Here is a 26,432-nt window from a genome sequence, read left to right as displayed (position 1 = left end):
GCTGCAGACGGTCATATGCCAAACATCGTCTGCGTACTGCGAGTGGTCGACCCATTTGATGCAGCTGCAAATCCTTTTTCTTGCTCGTCCCTTTCTGTTGATTTGCGCCACTCCTTGTAGCCGCACGCGCACACGTGCGACATATCCTATATCGTATAATCATTGTCTCGAGTCCGATTTGCTGAGTAAAAGCGAATGGGGAGCAGCACGCGATCTCGCATTATGTCGCTTTGTGGAGAAGCAAGGTCAGGCTTATCCATAAAAGCAAGCTCTATCTTGGGAGCGAATACGGAATCAAGTAAAGGCCTTGATGGGGATGTGCTTGAACACGACCAGCTGAAAGAGAATCGAGGACAGGAGGGCGGACGGGCCAACTGTTGATCCCTGCGAACCACACGAAAAGAGTACAGAGTACCGAACAGATGTCTGTGTCGGCTCTTGGAACGGCCATTTGAGGTGCAAAAAATTTGTACGTCGATTGCACGTCGATTATATGTCGTAGTATGCCTCGTACGCGAAATGGGAAGCTGACTGGTTGTCCCCTGTTGCGTCGCTTTATTTTCGCTTTATTTATTTTTCTCGGCATGGCTTTTTGTGCCGTGTCGACCGCCACCCAGAAAGTAACGAGGTGGATTGAACGGTCCAACAGTGTCCATCTCTATTTCGTTCGTGGTTGTACGTCGCACTGAGTAGTCGTATTCAGTGCGCCGCATGCACAGTCAACGCCAGTCGGGGCAAAGAGCGACAACGGCGACGTCGAACACCAGCGGGGAAACACAAACCGACCCCCAAATGAGGGCGAGATTAAGGGCTGGAAGTCAAACGTGGGCCGGAGGTAAATAGGCAGGTAACGGAAGCGAATGGCTCGTTTGGTCTTGTCCCCTCCAATTTATTCCCATATTATTGGTCTGCTTTGTGGCTGTCGGCTTCTCACACAGCTGTGTGATATGGTAGGTATCTGTCAACCGCCGTGACTGTCATATCGGGGAATCCTAGACAACTGAAAGCAGGAATAGTCTGGGCGAGGGGGGCGTTGGGAGACAAATGAGGAGAAATGGATGGTATTGGCAAGCAAGTAAAGTGCGTCGAAGGACTATGCAATCGCGCAGGCCGGCCGCGGAAGACGGGAAATGCAGCGAAGGTAAAACGAGGGCGAAGAACGTGTAGTACGACGTACTTTGGGCGGTCATTATCATAGCCCCGGGGGTTGTCATGTACTGTGGACAGCCGGGTGTTGGGAGAGTTCGACATGTCTGTACATTGACCACACTCCAAGCTCCGTAGTCGTACGTCGTAGACAGTTTGCATGAAGTAGGGGCAGGGGTCAAGAACCAGGGGAATGTTTGTGATGCATCTGTGCTCAAGTATCGAAAGCGAAGTATTTGGCAGAAAGTAGTAGCTCACCAAGGACAGAGAGAGGGAGGGGGGACACGCTACCTCTTGCTCTGTACCTCGTACCTTCCCGCACCACACCAGAATGCAATTCTCTGAGGAAGGAGCAACTAACTGGACAGGTGCACACCATGTTTTGCTAGCATACTTTGGTGAGGGAAAGAACGCATGCAACGACAGAACGCACTCTGCCAATGCTATATAAACTGGTTACCCACGATAATTATACGCCTCGCACCTTGTACATTTGTACCTTGTCATATAACCGACTGCCATACCACTGCAACAGGGGAAGTGGCAAGAATACCAGAGATCTTGGTTGTTCCTTCCCTCCCAAGGCGTTACAATAGTTTCCGCGAAGGAAATGCCCGGTTCGCGCCTTCCGTTTGTCTGGGTGTGCGGCGTGTCCAGACGTGCAACAGCCAACGATAAAAAGCAAAAGCAGCTTCCGCACCTTCCCCTGGAGGCTCACAAGGTACAGGATCCGCAAAGCCATCCGCTGATTTGAGGAAGGACCGACCAAGGCCTTTCCAAGACCAATTAGTACTGACATTGCACGCTTTGTGTGTTTGTGTTTCGTGCTCACTATGCATAGAGGTAAATGGGGGGCCCTCCTTCCTTGGTCGCATCGCATCTAAACAACGCAGGCGCACCATAAGCAAGACTTGCCCATGTGTAATATGCTGCTTAAACTGTTCATGTGGGTTGAACGGGGAAGGTCCATACTGCATAAGGCGCACCTGCCGCGCATGTGTTTGTTTATTCCAACCCTCTCGAGCCCATTTTGTATGCAATATCTGCTCAACATATTGGGCACAGAAGCCCCCACCTAAGAAAAGACGAAACATTGCAAGGACAAAAACCGGCATTGATAAACTGGGCTTCTCACGATCTGCAACCGCCGCACGGCAGAAACAGCACACCCCCTTTTCTGCTCACAGACTCGCAGGAAAACGGCAAGAGTGCCGCGCCTGTTCCATATGCCAGGTCCCAAACCCGGGATCCAGGCCGGATCTCAAAACTCACGACCCGAGATGTCTGGGAACGTCAATGGCCGACAAAAGAGAACGAATTTTCAGGGCCGCCCAGTTCATGACACACGAACAAGCACTTTGCCTAGTCCAACGCAGCGGCACGAAATGAAGAAAAGGGGAAGGCAGTCAGACCATTGAAAACGAATGCGTCAATGACGCCGATGCATACTTTCTCAGCAGGCCGTTGGTGTGGCAGCAGCTTCAAGAAGGTTACATTTCCTACACACTCTTTGTAGCCGAGACCAGGTAAGGGCAGAAACACAAGACAAGATGGACGGCAGCGTTGCGGCTTCGGGCTTAAGCCTCGCCGTCTTTTCCGCTCCTCGCCTTTCCGCTGCTCGCTCTTCCGCTGCTTACGGTTTCTAGTCTCAACTTTGTATCTTACAAGCGCATCGCAGTGGCTCGCCTTTCACTGACAACCTTTGCTAATATATTACTCGTATCTGTGTACGACATAGTCACCGCATCTTACACGTTAGCTTCAAGGTGTTGCTACGACTTGAGATACCACAACGGAACATTCATAGTGCAAGTTTAAAACTGTTGCACTACAAGGTACGCATCCTCCGGACTTTCGTGTTGCACTGCTGCACGCCCTTTTGGGGAATGATGGGCCACTGACAGGGGTGGCGGTGGACCTAGCTGCGACCAGGGGAAGAAATTCCCAAAGAAGGTGTCGGCGGCAAGAGAAGCATTGTGAAAGGTCAAAAGACTTAAGAACGTTGTGCGTGCATAACGGGCAAGCACAAAGCACAAAGAGGAAGGAATAAACCACGGAGCTAACGGTTTCCAGCAAGTCTCCGAACGCCAGAGTGTCATGCACAACTCCTCCGCCTCGCAAACTCGCGCTCCAACGTCTTGCCGTTTGTTCTCGCACCCTTGTCCACATTGGGATTTGATTTTGATATTCTGCTCTCATCCTTTCCTCTCTCGTCTTTCAATCCTTGCAAGCGGCAGACCTCGGAGACCTGGGCGGAGATGCAGAAGAATAAGAAAGCAGCCCTGATCCAACGAAAAGAGTTTCCAGAGTGTCAAGACAGGGCCATCCGCATCTCGCCCCATCGCCCATCTGGATAATGAGCCAGGGGTGGATGATTTGATGCCCACGGCCCCCATGTCCGCGCGGCGTGTTCCGTGCGCTACTTGCACAAGGTTGAGCCCGTCCGGACTACGGAGCAAACAAGGCCAACCAACAGCTGGTGTATGGAGCAGGTGAGCGCGCGAGCGACCAGTGATGAGAGCAATAAAAAACGGAGCAACTTTCGATTTGAAAGAATCGGGGAAACGGGGGAGCAGGGTCAAGATGGAGACATGACATGCGCTACTAAGCGCTCGCAGGCCCCTTTTCCGCTCGCCGTGTGGTGCCGACCACCCCATCTGCATCCCACGCTAAACTGCTTTGTTGCTGCTGGGTATCAGTGAGAAATTGGGATGAAAATATGAACACGGGCAGGCAGGGGCACGACGCAACGTTGGCGGGACCGAGTGAGAAAGAGAGACAGATAGATTCTGAACAAGCAGCACGCAAACCGGGAAGGGGGTGCGAAATTTTCAAAGCGCCGGACATGAAAAAGGAAAAGAGAAACAATCTGAAAGGACGTGCCAAAAAAAGGGGGGGAAGGTAAAAAAAAAAAAAAAAAATACCCACGCGCTGCGGGCTGATGGGGCCGGCCGCAGATTGGGCCGCACCGACTTTGTCACTTCCGATCGCATTCCGGTAATGCAGGCTCGCCTCAACGAGCTGTCTTTTATTTTCTTTCCGCACGTCGTAAGGCTCTGGTTGTGTCGAGTCAATAGTTTGCCTCGTTGTTTTTTGTGCCTTCCCGACATTTTTCTTTGCGATGCCAGAGACCGCCTTTTCGAGAAATGGAAAAGAGGAAAAGAAACCACTGGAATATTACAACTCTTTTATCCCTTCATAGACTAGTACGACCTGCTTTCGTAGAAGAGGATGGGCGCACAACATGTGGTGGCGTCAGGGACTATGAGGCCCAAAAAACATACAACGGTTGGTGTGTGAGACAATGTGGAAGGTTTGGGGCAGACAAGTGACCCTTACTCTGCCTTCTCACTGTCTCCTCCTCTTTCGTTTCTTGCCCGGTGCTTGTCCTTTGCAAGCCCATGCCCCTTGTCTTTGCCTCCTCGCCTTGCCAGCGGTTGCATATGCAAACTCGGATGTGCTCTCGGAGCAGGAGCAGCCCCTTGAAAAGACACACTGCCATCCGCGTGAGGTTTGACCTATGCCTATGCTCCATTTGGCTGTTCCATATTTGCGATTGCAACACACACGATACGCTTCCATTCTGCTGCAGCCTTGCCGCCTCCGACCTTTTTTTTCTTCCTTTTTTTAGAAAAACAAAACAAAACTCTGCTGCCGCCTCGCCACGTTGCACTGCCTTGTCAGGCCTCAACGGCTTTTTGTATGCTTTTTTGTATGCAGCCATCTCCCAGCGTCTACTCCGTACATACTTCTCGCCTCGCCCTTTTATATTTCGTTTCTCGTCTTTCTCGGGTATGCCCCTTTCCTCGTTTTACCCCTGGCACACTCTCCACACATCCTTTTGATTTCCTCCGGGAACGAGCCTTACTTTACTCTGTAAGAACGCTTTATGTGCGGAGTACGAGCCTTACCGTAGGAGTTGTACGACATACAGATGTACCTTTACAAAAGGGCTCTGGTTCCGACGCACGGGCTACTCTTTTTATTCATCGGCCGGCCCTGGCTTACGTTTGTCTTGCCCTTGCCTGAATATATCGTACGTCGTCCTCTCGCACCGACAGTGCCGTCAGCCTCCAAAATAAACAGGAAAGCGATGGTCTAGACGACGGGCCAAGGCGCGGAATGCCAAGCCATGAGACGTTGTGCTGCGAGCGCGCACGCGCGCGCGCCTGGCCAGGTGCGCGAGGTGCGGCTGTTTCCTATCTGAACGAAGATAGAGACGGGCCAGAACACAAAAAAGAAAAACGGCGCTCATCAGCAATGGGAAAGGAAACGCGAGCAGGGGTGCCAGCTGAACTCGAAATAGGAAACCTCCGGAAAAGGCGAGATTGGCCAGGGGGCGGCTTTTCGGTTTCCAACTGTCTTTTCGTTTTTTCTTACCCAAAGTCCGCCTCGTTTTGTCCCCCCCTGACAGATCTTTTTCCTAAAGAATCGGTTCGCATTCTCACATATGTGTATTTTTGTTTTGGTTTGTTTGTCTCAACAGAAGGAGCACAATCCCCCCCCTCTCCTCTTCCGCATAGGCCGCAAATGGGCCCGAGCCTGGCCGCGTCTATCTGGAGTGCATGGCCACGGGGTATTGCCTCTCGTACGTCGTACTCCCGTTTATGGAGCAATGCAACGGATGCACGCGTCAAGGACGGTAGATGGGATAGCTTGTCAAGCAGAGGGACAGGGTATGGAGTAATTACCGTTGCCTAACGTGTGTGTACTTCATTCTCAAAACAAACCCCCCTTTAAAGCAGGGACGAGACTTTGGCGAGGCTCATGCGGATTGACAAACGTTGATTCCTGTTGCGGATAACCCGCCACTGCCACAAATGCAGGTACAAGGTATCTATACACCCCGGCGTGTCAGCCGTTTTATTTTAATTGTTTTTATTCGCTTTTTGCTTGTGCTATTTATTCTTGTTCATTCTGCCCACGGCCATGGCGACCGGTGTATTTCCCCGTTTCGAACTCGTCTGTTCTGTCATCGCACTCCCCCCATACAAATTGCATATGTTTGACCATTGATGTCCAATTTGGCATGAAAACTTCGCAATACAATAACTGTATGCTGTCGTAGGATTTTCCTGGTTTTCCTTTCCTCCAGGTATGGTACTTTCGCAATGAATAGCCCGCAAGGCACGAACGATAGGGGAGAAATCTTCGTTTCGAGAGGCAAGAAGTGTGGTCGAGTAAATGGCAGAATGAAGCCTCTTGTGGCCTCCAAAGGCCTTGGCAAGTCGCGCCAGTATTGCCGTTTTGTCAGGCAATTTTCCAATGCGTGCCCGCGTTGCTGTGCGTGCAATCCACGCTCTCTATAGACAAGACAGAGGGACAAATAGTTTCACCTTCGCTCGATTGTCCCGGGAAGGGCAAAGACGACAAAGCGAAGAGAATAGAACAGTCAGCCGGAAACAAGAAGCTGGCCATACGACGTCTTTGCCTCTTCTTCTGTGTCTGTACCTTGATTCTTTCCATCCTTCGTGGCCTGCCATTGAGCCACAGCGGTCAGACTGGAGCAATGCCCAGCCTCCTGCTGTACGCACTTCCCCAACATGTAGCACAACTCGGCATGCTGTATAGACTTTCCTCGTCAAGCTTGTAGCTTGTGGTCCAAATGTATAGGTAGGATAATCAGCGCTTGACAATAGTCACTGCAAAATATTGTTAGCAAAGTGTTCACGGCAAAAGGAGAGTTACGACAAGCGTACCAATATCCTCGTCGCACAACTCGTGGGACAGACCAACGCGCTGCGGCTGGTGCTTGACCGACTTGCCGTACACAACGGCCGTCTTGAACTGCTCGAGTATGCTTCTGTGAATGGCGTTACACTGGAACAAACCGGTTAGCAAATGCCGCTCATCGTGGGTACAAGAGTTCTGTACATCACCAATCCCCGTTAGACCTGGCAACATACAAAATCTTCAACCGTGCACTTGTTGGCACGCAACACAACCGGCGACGAGTAGTCGGGCAGCTTGCCCTTGGGCTTCGTGTACACGCGAACCAGGCTAAGCTTCTCCCACATCGCTTCCATCAGCTCGTCAACGTTCCAGCCGTGCTCAGAGCTGATGGGCACGGCGTTGGGGATCCGGTAGAGCAGGTCTAGCTCCTCGATGGTGATGGCGTCTATCTTGTTGAGCACGTAGATGACGGGGATGTAGCTGCGGCTGCGCGCCTCGAGCACATCAATCAGGTCGTCGACGGTCGCGTCGCATCGGATGGTAATGTCGGCCGAGTTGATGCGGTATTCGCTCATGACGGCGCGGATCTCGTCGTTGTCAATGTGCGTCAGGGGCACGGTGTTGGTAATGTTGAGGCCGCCCTTGTCCTTCTTCTTGAACGTAATGTTGGGCGGCTGCTTGTTGATGCGGATGCCGAAGCCCTCGAGCTCCTGCTCGATGACGCGCTTGTCGGTGAGCGGCTTGTTGACGTCGAGCACAATGAAAATAAGATGGCACGTCTTGGCCACCGCAATGACCTGCCGACCGCGACCGCGGCCGTCTTTGGCACCCTCAATGATACCAGGCAGGTCAATCATTTGCAGCGGGGCCCCGTTGTACGTGACCTGGCCGGGCACACTCGTCAAGGTGGTGAATTCGTAGGCGGCAGCCTCGGAGTGCTGGCCGGTCAGGCGGCTCATGAGCGTACTCTTGCCGACGGAGGGGAAGCCGATGAATCCGATACTGGCGACACCCGTGCGAGCAACGTCGAATCCCGCACCACCGCCTCCACCGCCCGAGCTGGGCATCAATAGCTCACGCTTCAGCTTCGCGAGCTTGGCTTTGAGCTGGCCGAGATGGTACGAGGTGGCCTTGTTCTTCTGCGTCCGGGCCATCTCGTTCTCCACCTCCTTGATCTGTTTGCCGACAAACGGCAGGTCAGTAACATGGTCGTAGTCGGATCGGGACAGTCAGGGGTCCAGCATCTGGCCACTCCAAGGTGTGGACAACAGGACGCACCTTTTCCACGGTCGTCGACATGGTGGCGGCTTTTGTCGCGAAGAGCGCGGACTCTCTGGGCGGCTGTGTGGTTTATGGAATTGCAATAGTCGAAGGATAGACTGTCCTTGGATGTATCCGCAAGAAGAGTAAATGCAATCGAGTAGCAATCGTAGTGTCCGTGGCGAGTAGGTCGTGCGTGAGGTTCACAAGGCGAGGATCTATGATGTCGAAATTAGTTGGTAATTACGCTGCAAAAAAAAACAAAGATTTTGGCGGGGCGAGAAAATTCGTGGGGAAGTGTCCAGTGAGGGAAAGCGAGGGGGCCTTACTTTCCTGTTTTCGGGTCCCCACTCTTATTGGCCACTTATTTGCCTCTGGTAAGGCTAGGACCCATTATTTGTTGCATCGGCTCCTCCTGGCACAGATGGACGCATCTCAAATCAACCATGAACGGTTTGTAAAACACAAAAATGTTGGGTATTTATTTCAACAAAAGACAAAAAAAGCAAAGACAATCTATCCGCTGGCCAGATCCACCCCATCTGGGGACATCAACAGGCTGCCGCGCCTGCTGAACAAGCCATACACGGCACTGCTAAGCTATAAAAACATAAATTTAGTAACACAGCTGCTGAAACTTGAAGAAAGCCAGCTCGGAGGCTCCCGAGCATGACTGCCGGTTCACCTATAGTATATATATAATAAGTAACAAAGGAAAAGTGCTTGGGTCGTTTCCAGCCAAACGTCAGTTACCGGACACAGTCATGATGACAACATAACACAGGTACCAAAGTAGAAGAAATCCAACAATGCGGTTTCCCCGAGACAGAACGCCCAGACGCCGATCCCAGAGACGAAGGGAGGAAGAAAGGAAACGGGAGTACGAAAAAGAACAGTCCATACTTGGCACTTCATAGACGTGCACGTCTTTTGCAAGCCCAGGTAATGGTAGATGGGAGAAAGAAGAGAATAGTGTACACGTGCCAAGAACAAACATTGAAGATGGCAGTTGTCGCCTATGTATGTTCATCCGCCCTTGTGCCGTTGATGCCGTTGACAGTGTGCCGAGCCGGCCGGTTACCGTGCGGAGTAGTTGCGTGCGCAGAGCTCGATCCATTATTTCCGTTCAAGTGGGCCGTACCGTTCATGCGTCCGGGCGTTCCTTTTGATGATGCGAGTACTCCGTTGTGCTGGCGCGCCACAAATGCCGCATAGGCCGGGAAAATCATAGGTTCGATATTCATTGACTTGCACATTGGCGCAAATTCGGGATCGTCAACGGGCACGGCGACAAGGCCGCGTCGCGGAACGCGCACGTCTGGAGGGGGCGTGTTGAAGGTCACGACCCTTCCGGGACGATGTTGGCCCACAAGTATGCCATTGACAAAGTACTTCGTTCCAGGCGCAAATCCAAGATTCTCGTCTGCATTGGGGTCGCTCTTCCATTTGTACGTTGGCGCAAATGTCAGCAGTTGCGATTCCTTCTCTGGCAGCTCGCGGTACGCTACTGCAAGTCGGACGTCGCGAAGATGAGGAACAACAGAGACGACTTTCATGACATCGGAGACCTGTTGGGGGTCAAGTTAGCTCGTGGACATGAAAAAGCCCAATCGAGACACCAACGCAGCGAAGCAAAAAACATACCTTGACAAAGAACATGTCCATGGCCGCAAACTTCTCCCACGCCTCGCGGCGGAGTTTCTCCATGGCTTGTGTCCCAATCTCTTTCGGGTCTCGTCCGTCGTAGTAGCCCGGAAGTTGCCTTCCCAAGTCGTACAGGTCCGGGTCTGTCAAAGAGTAGCGGTCACTCTCAAGACGCCAAATAACTTGCTTCGCAATCATGCTTGCCGGTATATGCGACCACAATGAGAACTGCGACAGCGTCAGGTCCTTCTCGCCGAGGATCAAGGCAACTTGCGTGTTGACCAGCCATTGTTCGCGACCTTCAGCAGAACCCGTAGCATCCGTGTTGATACAGTCGTACCGGACACCTTGCATGGTTTTGAAGAACTGCGCTGTAGCGGGAAGTTTCGGGTTGGCGCAGAGGCTGAGCCATTGCAGGGCAGGAGGAAGTTTGGAGACTCTAACACGCTCTTCCTCTTCGAGCTGGCGACGGCGGAGTTCTTCGGCAGCCTTCTTTTCGGCGAGGATGCGTTCTTGCTCTTGGCGCTCGCGTTTTCGGCGCTCTTCTTCTTCGAGCTTCCGACGGGCTTCTTCCGCAGCTTCCTTTTCGAGTTGTTCTTGGCGTAGGCGCTCCTCTTCCTCCTCTCGTTTCCTGCGCTCTTCTTCCTCGAACTTGCGCTTCCGCTCTTCCTCCTCCTCGCGGCGCTTTTTCTCCTTCTCCTCTTCCTCTAGTCTCTTCTTCTCTTCCTCCTCCTTGCGCCGGCGTTCCTCCTCCTCGAGCTTCTTGCGTTGCTTCTGCTTCTCTTCGTCCTCTCTCTTCTTCTTGTCCTCGAGCTCCTTCTTTTTCTTCTTCTCTGCTTCTTCTTTCAGCCTCGCCTCTTCTTCGGCTTCCTCGCGCTTGCGTTTCTCCTCTTCCTTCTTTCGGTTCTCTTCTTTCTGTCTCATCTCTTCTTCTTCTTCTTGGCGACGGCGGCGCTGTGCCTCTTCCTCTTTCGTCTTTGCCTCAGCTGCCAAAGCCTGTGCTTTTGCCTCAGCCTTCTTCTTCTTGTCCTCTTCCTTCTGGCGCGTCGCTTCTGCCCCGGCGGTTGCCCCAGCGGATGCGCCGCTCGAGGACCGCCGCTCAGATGTTACATCAGCCATCTCAACGTCGACATCCTCGGACTTGACATGGATACTCTTTTCAATAGGCGACACGGATGGCCTTGCAGAGTCCTGTCGGCCGCCGTCGGAGGACGCATCCCGCTTCTTTGTCTTGGAGCCAGAAGGTGTCTTCCGGTCATCGTCGTCGCGCCGCTTTTGAGGCACTTTGGACGTGTCGTCAGGTGGGGCGCTTCCCTTGGATGGCCGTCTCTCCTTGCTCGTCCCGTTGTCGACTTCCAGCTTCCTTCTCTTAATAGGAGCTTCGTTGGTGTCCTTATCTGAGAAGCTGGCATTGGGCGGAGTCTCGCTGAGTCTGTTTCGCTTTCCAGCGCCCTCACCAACCGTGCCAAGCGCGGGTTCTTTGAGGCCCTCCTTCTTGAGTTGCCGCGCTCGGTCACGGTCACGGTCACGGTGCTTCTCAGCTCGGGCCTTGTCCTTATCAGCAACCGAATCATCAGCACGAGGATCGCGGGGACTAGACGAGTCCTTTGGTGGCGTGGGAGCTTTTGTCGACGCGAAGCTAGCACGACGCTGACTTTCACGCTCCCGTTCCTTTTCGCGCACCTTTTCGTCTTTGAGTTCTCTGCCGGAAATAAGCTTCTTCCTGCGAGGCTTGATCATCTCGCCCTCGGACGAAACCGCAATGCTGTCGAAGTCTAGCTTCTTCGATTTCGTCGACTGCTTGGACGGAGGGGGCGTGTCACGGTTAGCGTTGCTCGCACTAGGGCTTCGATCGCTGCGCTGTCTCGATTTTGCCGTCGTAGCAGTTGAGGATTTGTTGTCGCCGCGGGAACTGGCATGATCGGATAAACGCTTTTGTGAGGATTTTTCTTCGCGTGTCGATGATGCCGCCCCGCTTGTCGTAGGCGTGCTGGACTTCGTGCCAGTCGCTGCTTTCTTAGGCCGCTCTTGAGAAGGGCTGGAAAGTTTCCGCTTGTGAGCGCGTGCCGATTGTGTGTCGTCTGAAGCCTCGATGGCACGGGACGTTCTCCGAGATTCAACATCCTTGTCTTTCGTCTTGTTGCCATGGGATTTCTTGTAGTTGTCGTATGCCTTCTTGAGCATATCCTCTTCTTCTTTCCAGTTCGGTCCCTGCCTCTGCCTGGCGATCTCGTAGTATGTGTTGCCGTTGAAACGTTTTGTTGGGTCGAAGCTGCTTTGCTCGAGCAGCAGGCTAATAATCTTAATGTTTTCCTGGCCGATGGCAGCAAGAATCGGGGTCGCATGCTCAGGCGGAGCAGATGATATGGGCGCAGGGTCAGGGTTGGCTTTACCAAGAGCGAGCAACATTTGGAGGATAATATCATGTCCACCTCTCGATGCAGCAACCATTGACTCAGGGTCATCAAATGTCTCGCGAACTTGTAAAATACGGATGACATTTTCTTCGTCACCACGGCCGGCAGCCTGTCGAAGCGTTTTGTCGTCCATGGGCATGTACAACAGGTGATTGCTGGTTTTTGTTGCTCGAACGGTTCCTGCTCGACGAGACGTTGGTGCTGGTGACATCTGAGGACTATCGGGGTTGTGGGAGTTGTGGGAGCGAAGATCGTCGGTTTCGTGGCGGTGTTCTTCAGATGTGAATCGTCGTTCGCCTATCTTCTTTTTGGCCTCAATCAAAGCTGCACGAATTTCGTCGCAGTTATCGATATCTTCAGTAGCGCGGTCAAGAGGCTCCTCTCCATTGACGTTGGCTTTCCGAGGATTGACCCCGGCATCAAGTAACAGCTTGACGACGTCAAGGTGGCCATTGTCAACAGCATCCAAAAGCGGCGTATCTTTGTCGTGGTTGACGCAATCCAAATTGCAGCCTGCATCGATCAAAAACTTCACAATCTCGCCGTATCCATTAAGTGCGGCAATCTGCAAAGGTGTGTTTCCAGCGAAATCGGCAACGTTCAGGTCATAGGGACGTTCTGCCAATCGTTGCTTGACAAGCTCCAACTCACCGCGAGCACAGGCCCTGGCGAGAAAAGTTTGTCCATGGGCATCAAGATGTTTCTTGTGCGTGGAGGTTTTGGCTGGAGAGGTCGCAGAGTCCGCCGTCGCGGGGGTCGCGAGGCTGCGAAGCTTTGCGCTTCTCATGTGGGGGCTCCCACTTGCAGAGGAATCGTCCGAGTTATAGTCCGTCGACTGCAGTGGAGCAGGCACTCTCTTTTTCTTGAGACCCAGCCCGCTGGATTGGGATTGCAGTTGCGTGGAGAGGCTTCGCCGGTGTGAACGTGGTTGGGGAGAAAGAGACCTGTTTTGTGACGCGTCCCTGAGGCTTCGCGATGCCGACGCTTTGCTGCCAGAACCATTTCCATTCGCGTTGCCGTTGCTGCCAATGCTATTTCGAGACGAATCCTTTCCAGCGGCCCTGCTTGACGAGTGAGAGGTTGTGTCGCCACCCGCGCCAGCGCTTGCTAGCCGTTGACGACGAGCGTTTTGCGCTTCGGTTTCGTCATCTGATTCCACTTTGGGTGCTTTTCGCTTGTGGGGTACGAGTTTCTCGGGCGGTCTCAGTCGGTCCTTTGATGCCAGAGACGATGGGCGTCTTGGTGATTTGGCTTGCTGTCCGCGGTCAGAGTCGGAGCCCGAGTGTGGTCGTGATGACGAGTTCCGGCTCCTTGGCGGAGACGCCGGCGCTGAGCTAAGGCTGCTTGTCGCGTCTTTAGGCCGCGCAGTGCCTTGAAGTTTATCGTGCAGTCGCTTCTTCTTGCCCTCAGCAGCATCTCCCACAACCTTGTCTGCCTTATCTCGTTTTTCGATCTGGCCGTCTTTCTTCTCTGCGACCTGCCTCCGGGAAGGCGGCGCCAAGTCGGAATGTGCAGCAGAGGACGCAGGCGCACCGTTTGGCTTGCCATTGTCCTCGTGTTTGATGACCTTCCGGTTCCGTGGTTTCGACGGTGAGCCATCCTTGGACAGGACGATCGTCTCGGCTTCTGAGTTGCCATCTGTGCCACCATCGTCGTCTTGCTTGTCGCGGGACGAAGATGCAGATGCCCTTCCGTCCCGCGTCGATGTGGGGGACACGGTTCTCGCGGTCGAACCTCTGGAGCGTTCTTTGGTTGACGAGGAGGTTGTTGCAGACGTGACGTGCTTAGATGATGATTTTGGTTCTCTCGAGGATGGCGGCGCGGCCCGAGACAAAGTAGGTGATCTGTTCACTGAGGTGGCAGTAGCAGAGGTCGATTTCTGTCGCTGCGAATCGGAGACACGCGAGGCGGAGGCGGTTGAAGAAGCATTAGGCTTCGCGGAGGTGGCCTCGGAGGCATTCTGCGCATCCATGACATTTAATTTGGGAGGAGCTGTCTGGTGTACACCATCATGAGAGCGCTTCGAGCCCGCGCAGTGATCTTGAGCAACACGTGGGCAGCGATTGCAAAGATGCAACAGACAGTGGTGATAAAGGAAGGACTCGAGGGAAACTCAATCGAAAGGGAAACCACCGGGTCGCGATGGGTCGCGGTCGCGTGTCCAGAAGATAACAAGAAGGAAATGAGGATACTAGGTCCAAAACGCCAGCAGGGTTGCTCGTGTCGGTGTCGATGTCGAAGTCGAAATCTGACAATCCGAAAAGAAAAGGACAGGCGAAGGAGGAGAGGCCAAGGGGCGTGCGACCAAAACAATGCGCCCCAAAAAAGAGATGTTCGCGATCAGACTAATAATGGAGCTGAAAGGTAGGATGGAGAGTCGCGAAGGATAGGGCGCCGTGATGGCCAAAGGACAGATGGTGGAAAAGAGATTTTTGTCGTCATGCAGGATGGGGAGCGAAAGAAAGAAGAGTGAGGGAGGAGGGAAGTTTCGAGGAAGCCGCCACTCAGACCAGGAAATCCTGCCAGTTGCGAATTTGGGCTGGCGCTGTTGTTTTAGCTGGTCGTGTCTTTCTAGTAGGGCTCCCTGGTTGTCTCCTTTGCTGGTGGAGGGAAGACGGAAAAGGAGAGGGGCGATAATGGTGGCCGATCAAAGGCGGGCTGCAAGAAGGCAGGAGCAACAGTCAGATCCCACAACCGCAGCTGGACAACACCCATGCAAACCAGCTCCAGGCAATATTGGTGCCCGTATTATGCAAAAATGGGCGAAGCCTGCCCCGAATCCTTTCCCAAAATCTGCTCTTCGCTCTTTCCTTCAAAAAAACGCGAATAGTGTAAACAAGCACGAGGGAAGGAGCGATGGGGGAACATGCCAAACGAAGCTAAGCGGCGCGTATGTATCGAGACCAATGCGACGAGCGATATAGAAAAGATTGACAGTCAAGGAAGGTTCGACTGCCGAGTCTGTATTTAGTATTTACAGCACGCATTCAGAGGAGCGATGGCGGGCTCAAGACAGAACAGAGCGGATGATTCGCTGGGAGCTCAGTCCAAGTTGCATTGGTGGGCAACCTGTGTGCAGAAAGGGGCCGATACTCTACTCTCGTTTCGCGGAGCTCACTGTCGTTGTAGTGAGCATCAACGACCTTTTCACAGTTGCTGAGCACAGAGACAGCACGTTACAGGTGCCTGCGCCATGGTCGAAGAGTCTGATCGCTGGCGCCTGATTGGACTTTATGATCCAATTACGGCGGGGCGACAGACTCCCTAAACGCGTTGAACTCCTGTCTCCTGCCTCTTGCCCCCCCAAGCCGCCATCGTTTGCTGTTTACACCTTCATTTTGTCAAGAAAAGTGGGTCTAGATGGCGCGCGTGATTGGCCTAGTATCTGCTTCTGGGCTTGTGTCTGCATGGCACAGTAAAATAGCGCTAGTGACTAGCGTCCACTTGTACATGAGGGTAGATACTACTCTCCTTCCAAGGAGCACAAAGCAGAATATAATGTACAGAATACGATGTACACAGTGTATCTTTGACAATCAACGACGCATCAAACTGTACTTTCGGTACTTGGTACTCTGGGTAAGTTGAAGCGTTTTCTTTTGACTCGCTCCTTCCCAGCAGGTCGATCTCGGCTCACATCGCAAGAAATTGAAGATGCACCTCGTAAGAGGGAAGCACTCCTGTTACAAAGTTTTCACGGTTCTCATCATATTGCAGCCTCGTCCAAGGTCGCAAATTGTGGTATCTTTGTTTGGGGCCCGCCAGCACGAAATTAAAGAGCTGCGCCCCCTGCTCCTCCACTGACTAGCTACTGCGCGGCCGCGACGATCGCGCGACAGACAATTAGCACGCTATCTTTCACCTTTCCTGCGTGTTTTCCTTGCTAGAAAACACGTTTGCTACTTCACCTTGCAACCTCATCATCTTGTGCTTTTTGCAAAGGTCAAGACAAATATGAAAGGTGCATCTACACGACCACAACAAACGTTGTATTTCTTTCTTTGGGGTTGATCAGGTGTCCGTTCAGCTAATGGGCCGTTCAAAACAAGGCATTCATAGCACAATGTTGCTAACGTTCAGCTATCTCGTGACCACATAATCCATTTCTCTCTGCAATTTGTCTTGCTTTGTCGGCCATGATTCCCAGCATAACCCCGCGTCAAAGAAACACCTGACATAAACGACAAAAAATATCATTCTTACCGCTACCATGGCTGTTCCACCACCCTCTACTTCAACACAAATACCGCTTCCAGCAACACTGGACAGGGTGCAGATCCTAAGCCTACCGGCCACGGCATTCTACATTGCCGAGTTTATCACAGAAGAGGAAGAACGGCAAATTCTCCAAAGAGTGAGCAGCGGCTGGATGGGGTGCAGGGACGTCCACAGCCTTTTGCTGACCACATTATCTTTGATGCTTCACAGGTCGAAGCTGCGCCGAAACCGAAGTGGAAACAACTTTCCCACCGCCGTCTGCAAACATGGCCGTCCGATCTCCTTCACGATAAGCTTCTCGATGCACCGCTCCCGCCGTGGCTCGTGGACCCTGTCGTCACGCGGCTCCTCACCATTCCTGTGCGAGCCAACAGGAATGGCGACGATGGCGAGAATGACGACCGTGACAACATATTCGCCAATAGCCCACACAAGCGTCCAAACCATGTCCTAATCAACGAATATCCGCCTGGCGTGGGAATCATGCCGCACAAGGTGGGTTGAATGCAGATTCTTGGGAAATGGGAATGTAGTCCAGTTCGTATACATGAGCTCAAAGTCAACTCTGCTGTGTCTCTAGGACGGCTCGGCATACCACCCAGTAGTCTGCACCGTAAGTTTGGGTGCCAGTCTCTGTCTGAATATCTACAAGAACAATGAGGACGGTACTCTGCAAACCGAACCGGTGGCGCGGATTCTCCAAGAACCGCGCAGTCTTCTAATCACCACCGACAATCTCTACACCGATTACCTGCACGGCATCGCCGACATTGACAAGGACGTCGACCTATCGGAAGCCACCGTCGCGAACTGGGACCTCTTACAATCCAAAGAACTGTTTGCCTCTGGGCAGAGCACACGCGAAACTCGCGTCAGCTTGACATACCGTGACGTATTGAAAGTATCGAAGCTGGGTAACAAGTTTGGGATGTTCAAGCGGCCGTGATTCGGCAAGGAACTGACATGCGGCGTCGGGCACTCAACACGTGCAACGCCGATGCCGGCATGTCAAAAGATAAATGGGATCATCCTCCATTTCTTGGCCACCCGTTCTGCGCCGAACTTTTCGCTATACCACCGTTTGGTACGGTCTGCCGTCACTCCGAGGCCTGCAAGAACGAACAACAGAGACGACAACAAAGTGCGATTCAGAAGCCTTCCGTCCGGCGCGGTCACGATGGACAAGGCGACATACAGGAAGAACTCGCAAGTGTAGTGCGGACTGACGAAGTAGCGGAAAAGACCCTCGTCGGGCAGGGAGTACTTCTTGAGGCTGGCAAGGTGAACGTGGCAACGGTATTGGCCCACCCATGCGAGGAGGAAAAGAGGCGTGCCGACAAGAATCTTCGCCAAGGCCTCGGCGTTGATGGCATACGTAGATCCCGTGGAAGCATCGTGATGCTTCGTAGCCAAGATTGCCTCTGCCGGTTCAATCAATATAGTTAGCGAATCGCCAAAAAGAGAGCAAAAAACAGAGGAAACTAATGACGACGATATAGACAAGGAGACATACGTGAGCCCTCGACCCATATGGCGACACTCATGACTGCATAGTACGCGAAACCCAGGATAAAATGCGCGGCGTTCATCTTGGCCTTGGATGGCTTGAAGACGTAGAGATATTCATAGAGCCGGCGGCCTGTCTGAAGTGCTTCGAGCACAAATGCAACGCCCATCTGGGCAAGGACCATGGACGCGACCGGCGTCGATGACCATACCAGATCGGATGTTTGCTGGCTCGCCAGAATGCGTCCAAACAGGTTGTCTGGCGACTTGGGCTCAACCGTCCCCGCTTGGCTCCACGACCACCACTGGGCAGCCCAATACGATGTGCACAGGAGGTAAAAAGCATAAAAGCTGATGAACCACGAGTGCGGCACCTGCAGCCGGGACACGACGCCAGCCACTGTCCGTTCCAAGAGGCCTGGCGCTGGGGTAGATGCAGGCCTGCCGTCCTTGTTGTTTTTGTCCGCCGCATTGGCATCGGCGGTAGAGTTCTTGCTGTCCCGCGCACCGTAGTCAAGCAGGAGCTTCTGCGTGGCCGCCGGGAGCAAAGTCAGTGCCACGATGGCGGCGCCGAGTCCGACAAACGATGCCTGGCAGAGGTTGGCCGGAGACATTGAAAGGGAGGCAGAGCCAATCGGGGCGAGACCGCCTGGGATGACACGGAAGCCACCCAGAGTCATTGTTCCGCGGTCTACTGTGTCACGAAAGTGGCGATACTGAGTCCGGAATGCGCTGCCGGCGTTCGGCCGATTGTTCAAAGCATATGCCGTTGACAAGTCGGTTGCGCCGGGAAAGTAAACTGTGCAGTGCATCCCAAAGAGCCATATGCGAGGCGGCCAAGAGTTCCTTCCAAAATGCCCCATACCCTGCACGTGACCACTTTTTCTTTTGTTCTTCACAGAAGAAAACAAGAGGACATTTTGAGAGATTCAAAAAATCGCAGGTAAAAAAGGTCTTTTGAAACAGTTTTGTATGACCATAGCTATGTTTTCTCTACGGTTTGCTTGATTAAAGGGTTACTTGGAGAGCAAGCGCGCCGAGTCTGTGAGTAGAACAATCCAGCCACGGGCAAGCCACAGAAACTTTGAGCACCACACTGTTGGAGCACCACACTGTTGGTCCCTTCTACATTTCTATTTAAAGAAGTTTGGAAGAAGATACAGCAAATATTGAAGCCAAAAGAGCTATCTCGACTGTCTTGTGTTAGGTTATCACCTTCTCTCTCCCATCGTCCCCTCGTTCAGTTTGCCGATCGGTTATTTCAACCGGTCGGCTGCCCGAACTCCCGGCCTTTTACGCCAGGACTCGCTATATTTCGAATACCCCACGCTAGGAAGGCTTACGATGCAAAGGCGGGCATTTTGGGGGCATATTCAAAGCCCCTCCTCATTCCTTTGGAGCACGTCTTTTATTTTACTTTCACTGTTTCAGGAGCGCTCTCGTCTTCTTCTGCTGTCATCTTTCACCAGCTTTGAACTCATTCCTTAACAGTCTCTGCCGTCCCACCGTTCCTCACCATGGCCGCTCCGTATCCTCAGATCGTCCTCTTCGGCGACTCTCTTCTCCAGGGCGCAACCGACACTAACGATGGCTTCTCTCTCCAATCCGCTCTCGAGGCTCACGGCATCCGCCGCTACGATGTCGTCAACCGCGGACTCTCTGGATACAACACCTCCCAAGCACTCCGGCTGCTTCCCAGCGTCTTCCCTCTGCCACCATCTGAGCCTTCGCCGTACACGCCCAAGATCGCTTACCTTGTCGTGCTACTCGGCGCCAACGATGCTGCCCTGAAGGCGGACAAGGACAACCAGCACGTCGACCTGGCCGAGTACGAGGCGAACCTCAAGGCCATCCTCACGCATCCCAACATCCAAGCCCACAAGCCCGGCAAAATCTTGGTAGTGACGCCTCCGCCGGTCGACGGCATCCGGCTGCACGAGTTCGAGCGTATCAACTACAATCAGACAAGAACTTCAAGGCAGGCACTCGTCTCCGCAAAATACTCGGAAGCGGCACGCCGTGTAGCCCAGTCTGTGCCTAACACCGCTATCGTGGACCTGAACAAGGCACTAATGGACCTCGCCATTGCGCGCACGGCGGGCTTCGACCCTAAGGGCAGCGTTGTGCTCGGCGACGAGGCTGGCGGCCAGCGCGGCTACCTGGCAAACCTACTGTCGGACGGACTGCACCTCTCCGGTGAGGGATACCGGGTCTTCTTTGAGGCGCTTCGGCCACACATCGATCCTCCCAACCCGCGTGAAACCGTGGAGGGCTGGATATACCCCGAATGGCGGCAGGCTCCCTGGTTGGAGAAGTAGATGGAAATTAGAGCGGATAAGACAACATTCAAGGGCTTCAAAGGACTCTTTGAAATGGTAAGATACGGTCTTGCGATCTTGCAACCTACAAAGTATTGCGCGTGGATAGACTAGTGTTAATGTAGACCTTAGAATCGCCAAATGCTTACAAGTACACTGCAAGAAGTGTTTCCCCCTGAATCGAGAGACATGCCCTTTGATGGCCGGTAATACGGGCAGAAGACTCTTTCCACTTTGGGCGAGCCTGAGACAGCTCTTAGCTTACGCCCACTTACACTTACACTTTATCGCAGCCAATTATTACCTGGCAACGCGCCTAACAAATCACGCTTTCCACAAACAGAAGGCGCTTGTAACACGCGGTCGTTTAGTGGTGGCCCGTATATGCGCTGTAGGTCGTAGTTGCCTTGTGAATATGACTACTCCGTACATTCGCCGCCCAGGTATTTTGCTAAGAAAATCACTGAAACCTGAAAAAGTTCCGCCTTCGCAACGTCGACGGTATCATCTCCAAACACAAATCATTCCTCCCATCGCCTCTCCCTTTCGCTCTCGATCACGACGCCGTCTTTTCGACATTCATTCCGGTGCACCCAACTCACCAGTTTGTCCTCACACCTACAAGACAAAACGACTCCCCTCCTTTCGATATCAACCTTACTCGCTCCTGCCTCTCCCCCCTTTTTGCCTCGTCGCTCTTTCCCGATTCGCGAACTCTCAAACAAAACGCCCTTCCGTCCTCAGTCTTGTCTAGGCCTCGACAGCTCCTTCCCCATCCTTCCAGCCGGCAGACCAGCACCAACGCCCTTGCTTCGAATAACCGTTAAAGCAGGTCCTCGCCCTCTTTCGGCTTTGCAGCGTCCCACGTCGCCCCTGCCATCGTCTGAAGATTCCAAGTCCGATATCTCTCACATCCCATTCTCTTTGCAATAACAACAAAGAAACTTGGACAAACAAACACTATCCATACGACTTTCTCGTCTTCGACCATCAAGGCCGTTCGTTTTGGAATCCACACCAATCAGCAAGTCAACTTAGCAACCACTCTATCCTACCTCTATCGGATCTTCGTTCCTAAAGAAATTAAAGGCCTTCGGCGTCGATAACGAGCTCTGCTGTTGCGAGACTCTTCATTCAAACTACATACTGTACCCCAGGGAATGTGAAATCCGAAAGCAAAGTACGACATCCACAACATCGCGATTCCCATTTAGGTACAGCGCTGCGAAGGCCTCCTCGGTCTGCGATCACGAACGCCTGCTTTCCTCGACAGCGTCCGTGCAAATTGACAACACCATAGCCCGGCACATATCACAGCTTGATCAGATATTTCCCAATTCAATAAGCTACAACGACACGCCCGTCGCGCGTGTGGGCAGCAGAGAAGGAGCGAGCGACGTTCTCCGGGCTGATTTGCGGCGTGTTTGTGGTGTAGAAGAGCTCATTGCGTCGTCAGCACATATCTTGACACGAAGAAACACATCAGCTCGAATTCGAAAGTCCAAGACGACAACGAATTGACGGTAACAAAGCGTAAAGGACAGACGAACGAAACCTTGTGCGACAAACAACAAAAACGACAACCAAGCTCCGCGCAGGATATCGAACAGCCCCTGCTAAACGCGTCAGGCCACACACCAGCAGCTCAAGCGGCCAAAGCGCTCTGCCTTGCTCTCGTCGATTTTGACTTTGAGCAAAGACCGTCGGTCGCCTATCCGTTATTTACGGCGGCTTTCTCTCTCCCACCGACGGCTACTGCATCCCTCATACACGGCCACTGAGGGCATGGATACTCACTTTTTCGTGAGTCGTGAAGAGTTCCACAATGTCCAGATGGACGTTAGGCAACTGCAAGCCGTCCAATCGACCCAGATTGAACGGATACAACGCCTAGAAAAGCGTCACCAGGACGATGCGGCAATGCGGTCGGCTTGGTCGAACTCCCCGTTCCCAAGCGCGTTGGTGGGAACACCGCAGCACGGTACGTCTTTATATATGTTCATATACTTAGCCATTATCCCCGCACCCTTTTCTCTAACAACTGTTCTTCTTAGGACCTATTCGGATACCATCCACAGAGAATTTTGACCTCGATGAGCAGAGTCAAACACTAGGTTCTTTACACCTCGAGCCTGATGATGAACCGATCCGGAGAGCAGCCGCCGCCTCACGGGCCAATAGTGTCCGCTTTGATGAAAGCGCCAACTTGACCCAAAGCGGCAGAAGCCTCAATGACATCGGCCCCTTCCGACCCGGGAGCAGCCTAATGATGGAACGGTCACTTTCACACAAGTCAGATGGCAGACACAGCTCCGCCGGCCATTCTGTGCACTCTGTACATTCTGCGGCCTCCGGGCGGGGAAGTAGTATCGCGCTCGACACCAACTACATGTCTGGTGGCCACGAAGACGACTCGCCCATTGACGTGCCTGAGCCGCCACCGGTATTCTTTGTGTTGGGTTCTGTGCCGGCCATTATCCGGTGCTGGCTCACAAAGGATTTTGCCAACAACACTCTAATATATGCAGCAGTCTGCACTGGCGCCCAAAAGTCGACCATCGACTTCTCCCTCGTCAAGGAGCTTGGCTTAGATGACCTCGTCTATCGCGAGGTCGACAACTCTTTCAAGATCCATCTGCAGACATACCTTGCAGAGGCCATTCCCGCAACGAAATCGACAGTCCCCGTTCCGCAAATCCCCTTCCTGGCAATCAACTTTGAGGTTGTCGGGGCGGAACATATTGCTGATAGTGAAAATGACAATGGTATCCGTATCTTCATCGGCAGTGATGCCCTCCGGGCTCACAGTGCGGACATCCTGTTTTCGCGGAACCTCCTATCCGTGTACAGCAGTGAGCGAGAGAAGCTGACGGTCCCCTTTGTTCGGCCTGAAAACGACGCTCTGTTTAAGAACCTATGCACGGTCAGCGCCGTTCCAGGTCGGCTCAGACTTAATGCTGCTGCTGCAGAATTCGTTTCCAGCGATGCCAAGTCCCGTGACAGCATCAACGGCGCTGACGACGAGCACAACCGCATGGACGAATACGACGACGATGAGTTGGACAGCTTACCTGAGGATGAGTCACGGCACTTCCATGGCCAGCAGGATGACAATGCCGACCAGGAAGGGCCACATCTCCGCCGTGGACCGCCTGGCCTTCAGAATCTTTCGGGTACTGCTGGCAACTCCAGTATCCTAACCCCTGGTGCGATCTCTCCAACGTCGGCTCATCCCATCCCGCCTGCGAAGTGGCACGAGGGAGCCTCTGGTGCTGCTTCTGAGAATGGGGCCGAGGGTGAAAAACTACCTCGAAATTCTACGAGCTCAGACTACTCGGGGAAAGATGCGGGTCCCAATGCGGATGGCGGTCGCCGCGATGCGAGCGCCATCTGGGGCTCGTGGCGTCAAGGTGGTTCCACTACAGGTAGCGACGGTGGGCACCGAGAGAATGGTCCTTTGAGTGGGTACCAGCCGGCTGGACGCTCCCGAACAATGAAAGTTCTCAAACCAAAGGTTGGCAACGGTTCAACATCTGCTCGAACCGGATCTTCGTATGAGCCTCCGCCGCCCCCTCGCTCGAGCGGCGAGCATCGCCGAAAGACCCAAGGACCTTCTGGCACGGCCGTCTCTGCAAATGAGGGCGGCAGCGCAAGTGGCGGGGGCAACAATGCAGCAGGTGTGGGAAGCGGTGGCGGCATCACGACGGGAGGCAACGCGACGCCCTCAAATGTGATTCGGTGGGAATCCAAGCGCAGCATCAGCAGTAGCAATGCGGCCGCGCACAACGCTGGGCATGGGAAAGAGAACAAGGCCCAGCAAGGCCTTGCCGCGCTGGAGCTCCGGAACAACACCTCTTCGGCGCCTCGGACGTCCAACCCTGTTGGCGGCGCCTCTGCATTTGCATGGATGAAATCATCCAGGCCGCAACCTTCGTCAGCCGAATGAGCCAAACCGGGGGCACGAGTTTGACGATCCCGCGCTTTCTTTGTGCCGAAATTCCGAACATTCATTGCCACTTAATTAGTTACCAGAAGCCGGCACCTTTCGCTCGCTTGGCGTTTATTTTGTTTTGGACTTCCTCAACCCGGCCCCCCTGAACAGGATTTATGCAGACTGCCGGGATATCCTTACAGGGCTACTGGAGGACGATTTGGGGACGTGGCTTATGGCAGCGGGAAAATATGTATGTCTTAGAGTGTATGGATTAGGTCCCAGGCAAGGTGTGACTGCAGGCCAATATTCCAAATGGCTCCAGGTGCGTGAGTAGGCTGCGGATGCCAAACAAAAAGTAAAATACCGATTCAGTGACATTGAATTCGAAGCCAAAAACACCATAAAAATACAATTATTATATAAAAAAGTAACGTGGAGGAAACCGTCGTAAATACAATTAATCAGCATTGGATTAATTTTTAAAAAATAACAATAAAAGTATATGTACAACATGCTCAGTAAGTCTTCACAAAGACGTGTTACCAAACAACCACACCAAGCTCCATCTAGATCTTGGCCGACAGCAACGATGACAAAGCTGTCTTGGTGTCGGCGCTCGTGTCCTTGACAAGGCTGACGATGTTGCGGAACGCCGGGATGCCCGCGTCGCCCATAGTCTCATACATCCAGCTCTCGGATGTGGTCACCGTCGCACCCGCCGTCCGCAGCCGCGCCAGCGCAATCGGCACCTCTTCACGGTTGCACGACGACACACCATCCGCGAGCACGAATACGCGATAGCCCGCGGCCAAGAGGTCCAGAGCGGTCTGCGTGACGCAGATATGGGACTCGATGCCGACGATGACGACGGACGACAAAGAGGACGCAGGGCCGGACGCAAAGGCGGCCTTGACTTCGGGTGTCCACATACTAAAGAGCGTCTTGTCGGCATCGACGAGTAGCTTGGCCTTTGTGGCGTCGGCCGCGTCCGTCGATGTGGAGTACAAGGACGACAGCTCGGGGACAGTGTCGCCAAGCCGGGCACGGTTCTGGGTGGTCACGACGACCGGGATGTCGAGGATGGCGGCGGCACGGAGCACCTTACGGGAGGTGAGGACTCTTGCAGGGAGTTAGGGGAGTTAAAATAAACCACCGACAGATGCCGAGGAGCACAGGAGCCCTTGGATTATGGAGGGGGGGGACGGGACATACACTTTGTCAAACTCGTGAATGGCATTGCGGAACTTCTCCTGGATGTCACAGACAAAGACAGCCGAGTTGGGCACACGGAGGGTCGCGGCAGAAGCCATGGTGGTGGGTGTACTGCTGTGGAAGCGGAAGGTCGGACGAGGGAGAGGCGGCCGGAACGGTGTGCGGCTATAAGTCGGAGTGGAGAGAAACGGAAGGCGGGATATGACAGGGCCGGTGGCTACAGCGACTCGTTTGGGAAGGGCAAGAGAGAGCGGCGACAGGGACATGAAAAGTATAGTAAAGAAACTGAAAGGCTACGATGACAGGAGTCAAGTTGTGCGGTCGCCGATTTCCATATGTCCGGCTAATAATACGTCGTCGGCCGCTGTCAATTGACGGCTTCCGTACTGCGGGGAGGCCAGCTAGCAAGCTGTGTGGGGTAGCCTAGGCACAAGGGCTGCTTCTGCGTCACACATACCTCTATGACCCAAAGCTTCGGCAATAGCCCCCTCTAAGGCTCCCGGAGCTCTTCAGTTCCGATTGTGTGAGCTTGGGTGGTCGGTTGTATTTTCTTCTTTCGGCAATCTTTCCTCTTGCGAGTGTTATAATATTGTATTTGTTTTCAATGATTTTCTGGCACACGCGTGTATTTTTTGTGTTATTTTGTCAAGCATCGATGTTGAATGGGAAATAAATCAAGCTGGTATACACAATATTATTATATTAAAATAAATATTACCCTTACAACACGATCCTGACAGAACGAGCCCAGGGTCCTTAACCAGAACTATGTTTATATGATTATGTTGCACCGAGAAATTGCCACAAGTATGTGGTCGCCGCCGGACTTCGCAAAGTGCACATTATACGAATGCTCTCGACCCCAACTCACTGCCGTTAAGAATGTTGGGGTGTGGCCGTAACTCATCTAATCGGGCATGCCGGCCGCCTTGTGTTCCTGAACACTGTAGCCTTGTGCATGATGATACAGCAACATGTAAGCTGAGATGTAATACTGGTCATGGGTATTCGTGTGTGTCGCACCCTGCGCGTCACGGTCGAACACAGGCAAGGACACGCTTCCGAGCAAATTTGAGCGCTCCGATCAATAGCGCTCCGATCAAT

General features: G+C 53.2%; 7 protein-coding genes across 7 annotated transcripts; 3 read left to right on the top strand and 4 right to left on the bottom strand.

Annotated features, from left to right (window-relative positions):
- Positions 1-6,768: 6,768 nt before the first annotated feature.
- SPSK_02528 (GTP binding protein) lies at positions 6,769-8,118 on the bottom strand (the record flags this gene model as incomplete). Its single annotated transcript, XM_016729397.1, has 4 exons — positions 6,769-6,788; positions 6,846-6,966; positions 7,053-7,994; positions 8,098-8,118. The coding sequence occupies 4 exons, from the start codon at positions 8,116-8,118 to the stop codon at positions 6,769-6,771; spliced, it is 1,104 nt and encodes a 367-aa protein (XP_016589070.1).
- Positions 8,119-9,095: 977 nt separating this feature from the next.
- SPSK_02141 (HOS4 protein) lies at positions 9,096-14,112 on the bottom strand (the record flags this gene model as incomplete). Its single annotated transcript, XM_016729018.1, has 2 exons — positions 9,096-9,647; positions 9,724-14,112. The coding sequence occupies 2 exons, from the start codon at positions 14,110-14,112 to the stop codon at positions 9,096-9,098; spliced, it is 4,941 nt and encodes a 1,646-aa protein (XP_016589069.1).
- Positions 14,113-16,350: 2,238 nt separating this feature from the next.
- SPSK_02657 (uncharacterized protein) lies at positions 16,351-17,304 on the top strand (the record flags this gene model as incomplete). Its single annotated transcript, XM_016729525.1, has 3 exons — positions 16,351-16,494; positions 16,569-16,853; positions 16,939-17,304. 3 exons carry the CDS (start codon positions 16,351-16,353, stop codon positions 17,302-17,304), a joined length of 795 nt encoding a protein of 264 aa, XP_016589068.1.
- Positions 17,305-17,366: 62 nt separating this feature from the next.
- On the bottom strand, positions 17,367-18,544 carry SPSK_02576 (3-oxo-5-alpha-steroid 4-dehydrogenase 3; the record flags this gene model as incomplete). Its single annotated transcript, XM_016729445.1, has 2 exons — positions 17,367-17,779; positions 17,872-18,544. 2 exons carry the CDS (start codon positions 18,542-18,544, stop codon positions 17,367-17,369), a joined length of 1,086 nt encoding a protein of 361 aa, XP_016589067.1.
- An 837-nt stretch (positions 18,545-19,381) lies between these two features.
- Positions 19,382-20,182, top strand: SPSK_02719 (GDSL Lipase/Acylhydrolase family protein; the record flags this gene model as incomplete). The annotated part of the gene is made up of 1 exon (XM_016729586.1): positions 19,382-20,182. One exon carries the CDS (start codon positions 19,382-19,384, stop codon positions 20,180-20,182), a length of 801 nt encoding a protein of 266 aa, XP_016589066.1.
- Positions 20,183-21,967: 1,785 nt separating this feature from the next.
- Positions 21,968-24,128, top strand: SPSK_02302 (ubiquitin carboxyl-terminal hydrolase 19; the record flags this gene model as incomplete). The annotated part of the gene is made up of 2 exons (XM_016729174.1): positions 21,968-22,163; positions 22,237-24,128. The coding sequence occupies 2 exons, from the start codon at positions 21,968-21,970 to the stop codon at positions 24,126-24,128; spliced, it is 2,088 nt and encodes a 695-aa protein (XP_016589065.1).
- A 554-nt stretch (positions 24,129-24,682) lies between these two features.
- Positions 24,683-25,426, bottom strand: SPSK_02735 (uncharacterized protein; the record flags this gene model as incomplete). Its single annotated transcript, XM_016729602.1, has 2 exons — positions 24,683-25,235; positions 25,329-25,426. The coding sequence occupies 2 exons, from the start codon at positions 25,424-25,426 to the stop codon at positions 24,683-24,685; spliced, it is 651 nt and encodes a 216-aa protein (XP_016589064.1).
- Between the last annotated feature and the right edge of the window lie 1,006 nt (positions 25,427-26,432).

The sequence above is a fragment of the Sporothrix schenckii genome (assembly GCF_000961545.1).
Source record: "Sporothrix schenckii 1099-18 chromosome Unknown Cont43, whole genome shotgun sequence".
Lineage (NCBI taxonomy): Eukaryota > Fungi > Ascomycota > Sordariomycetes > Ophiostomatales > Ophiostomataceae > Sporothrix > Sporothrix schenckii.
The sequence above is the reverse complement of the archived record's forward strand: the minus strand, read 5'-3'. Positions and strand labels throughout refer to the sequence as shown.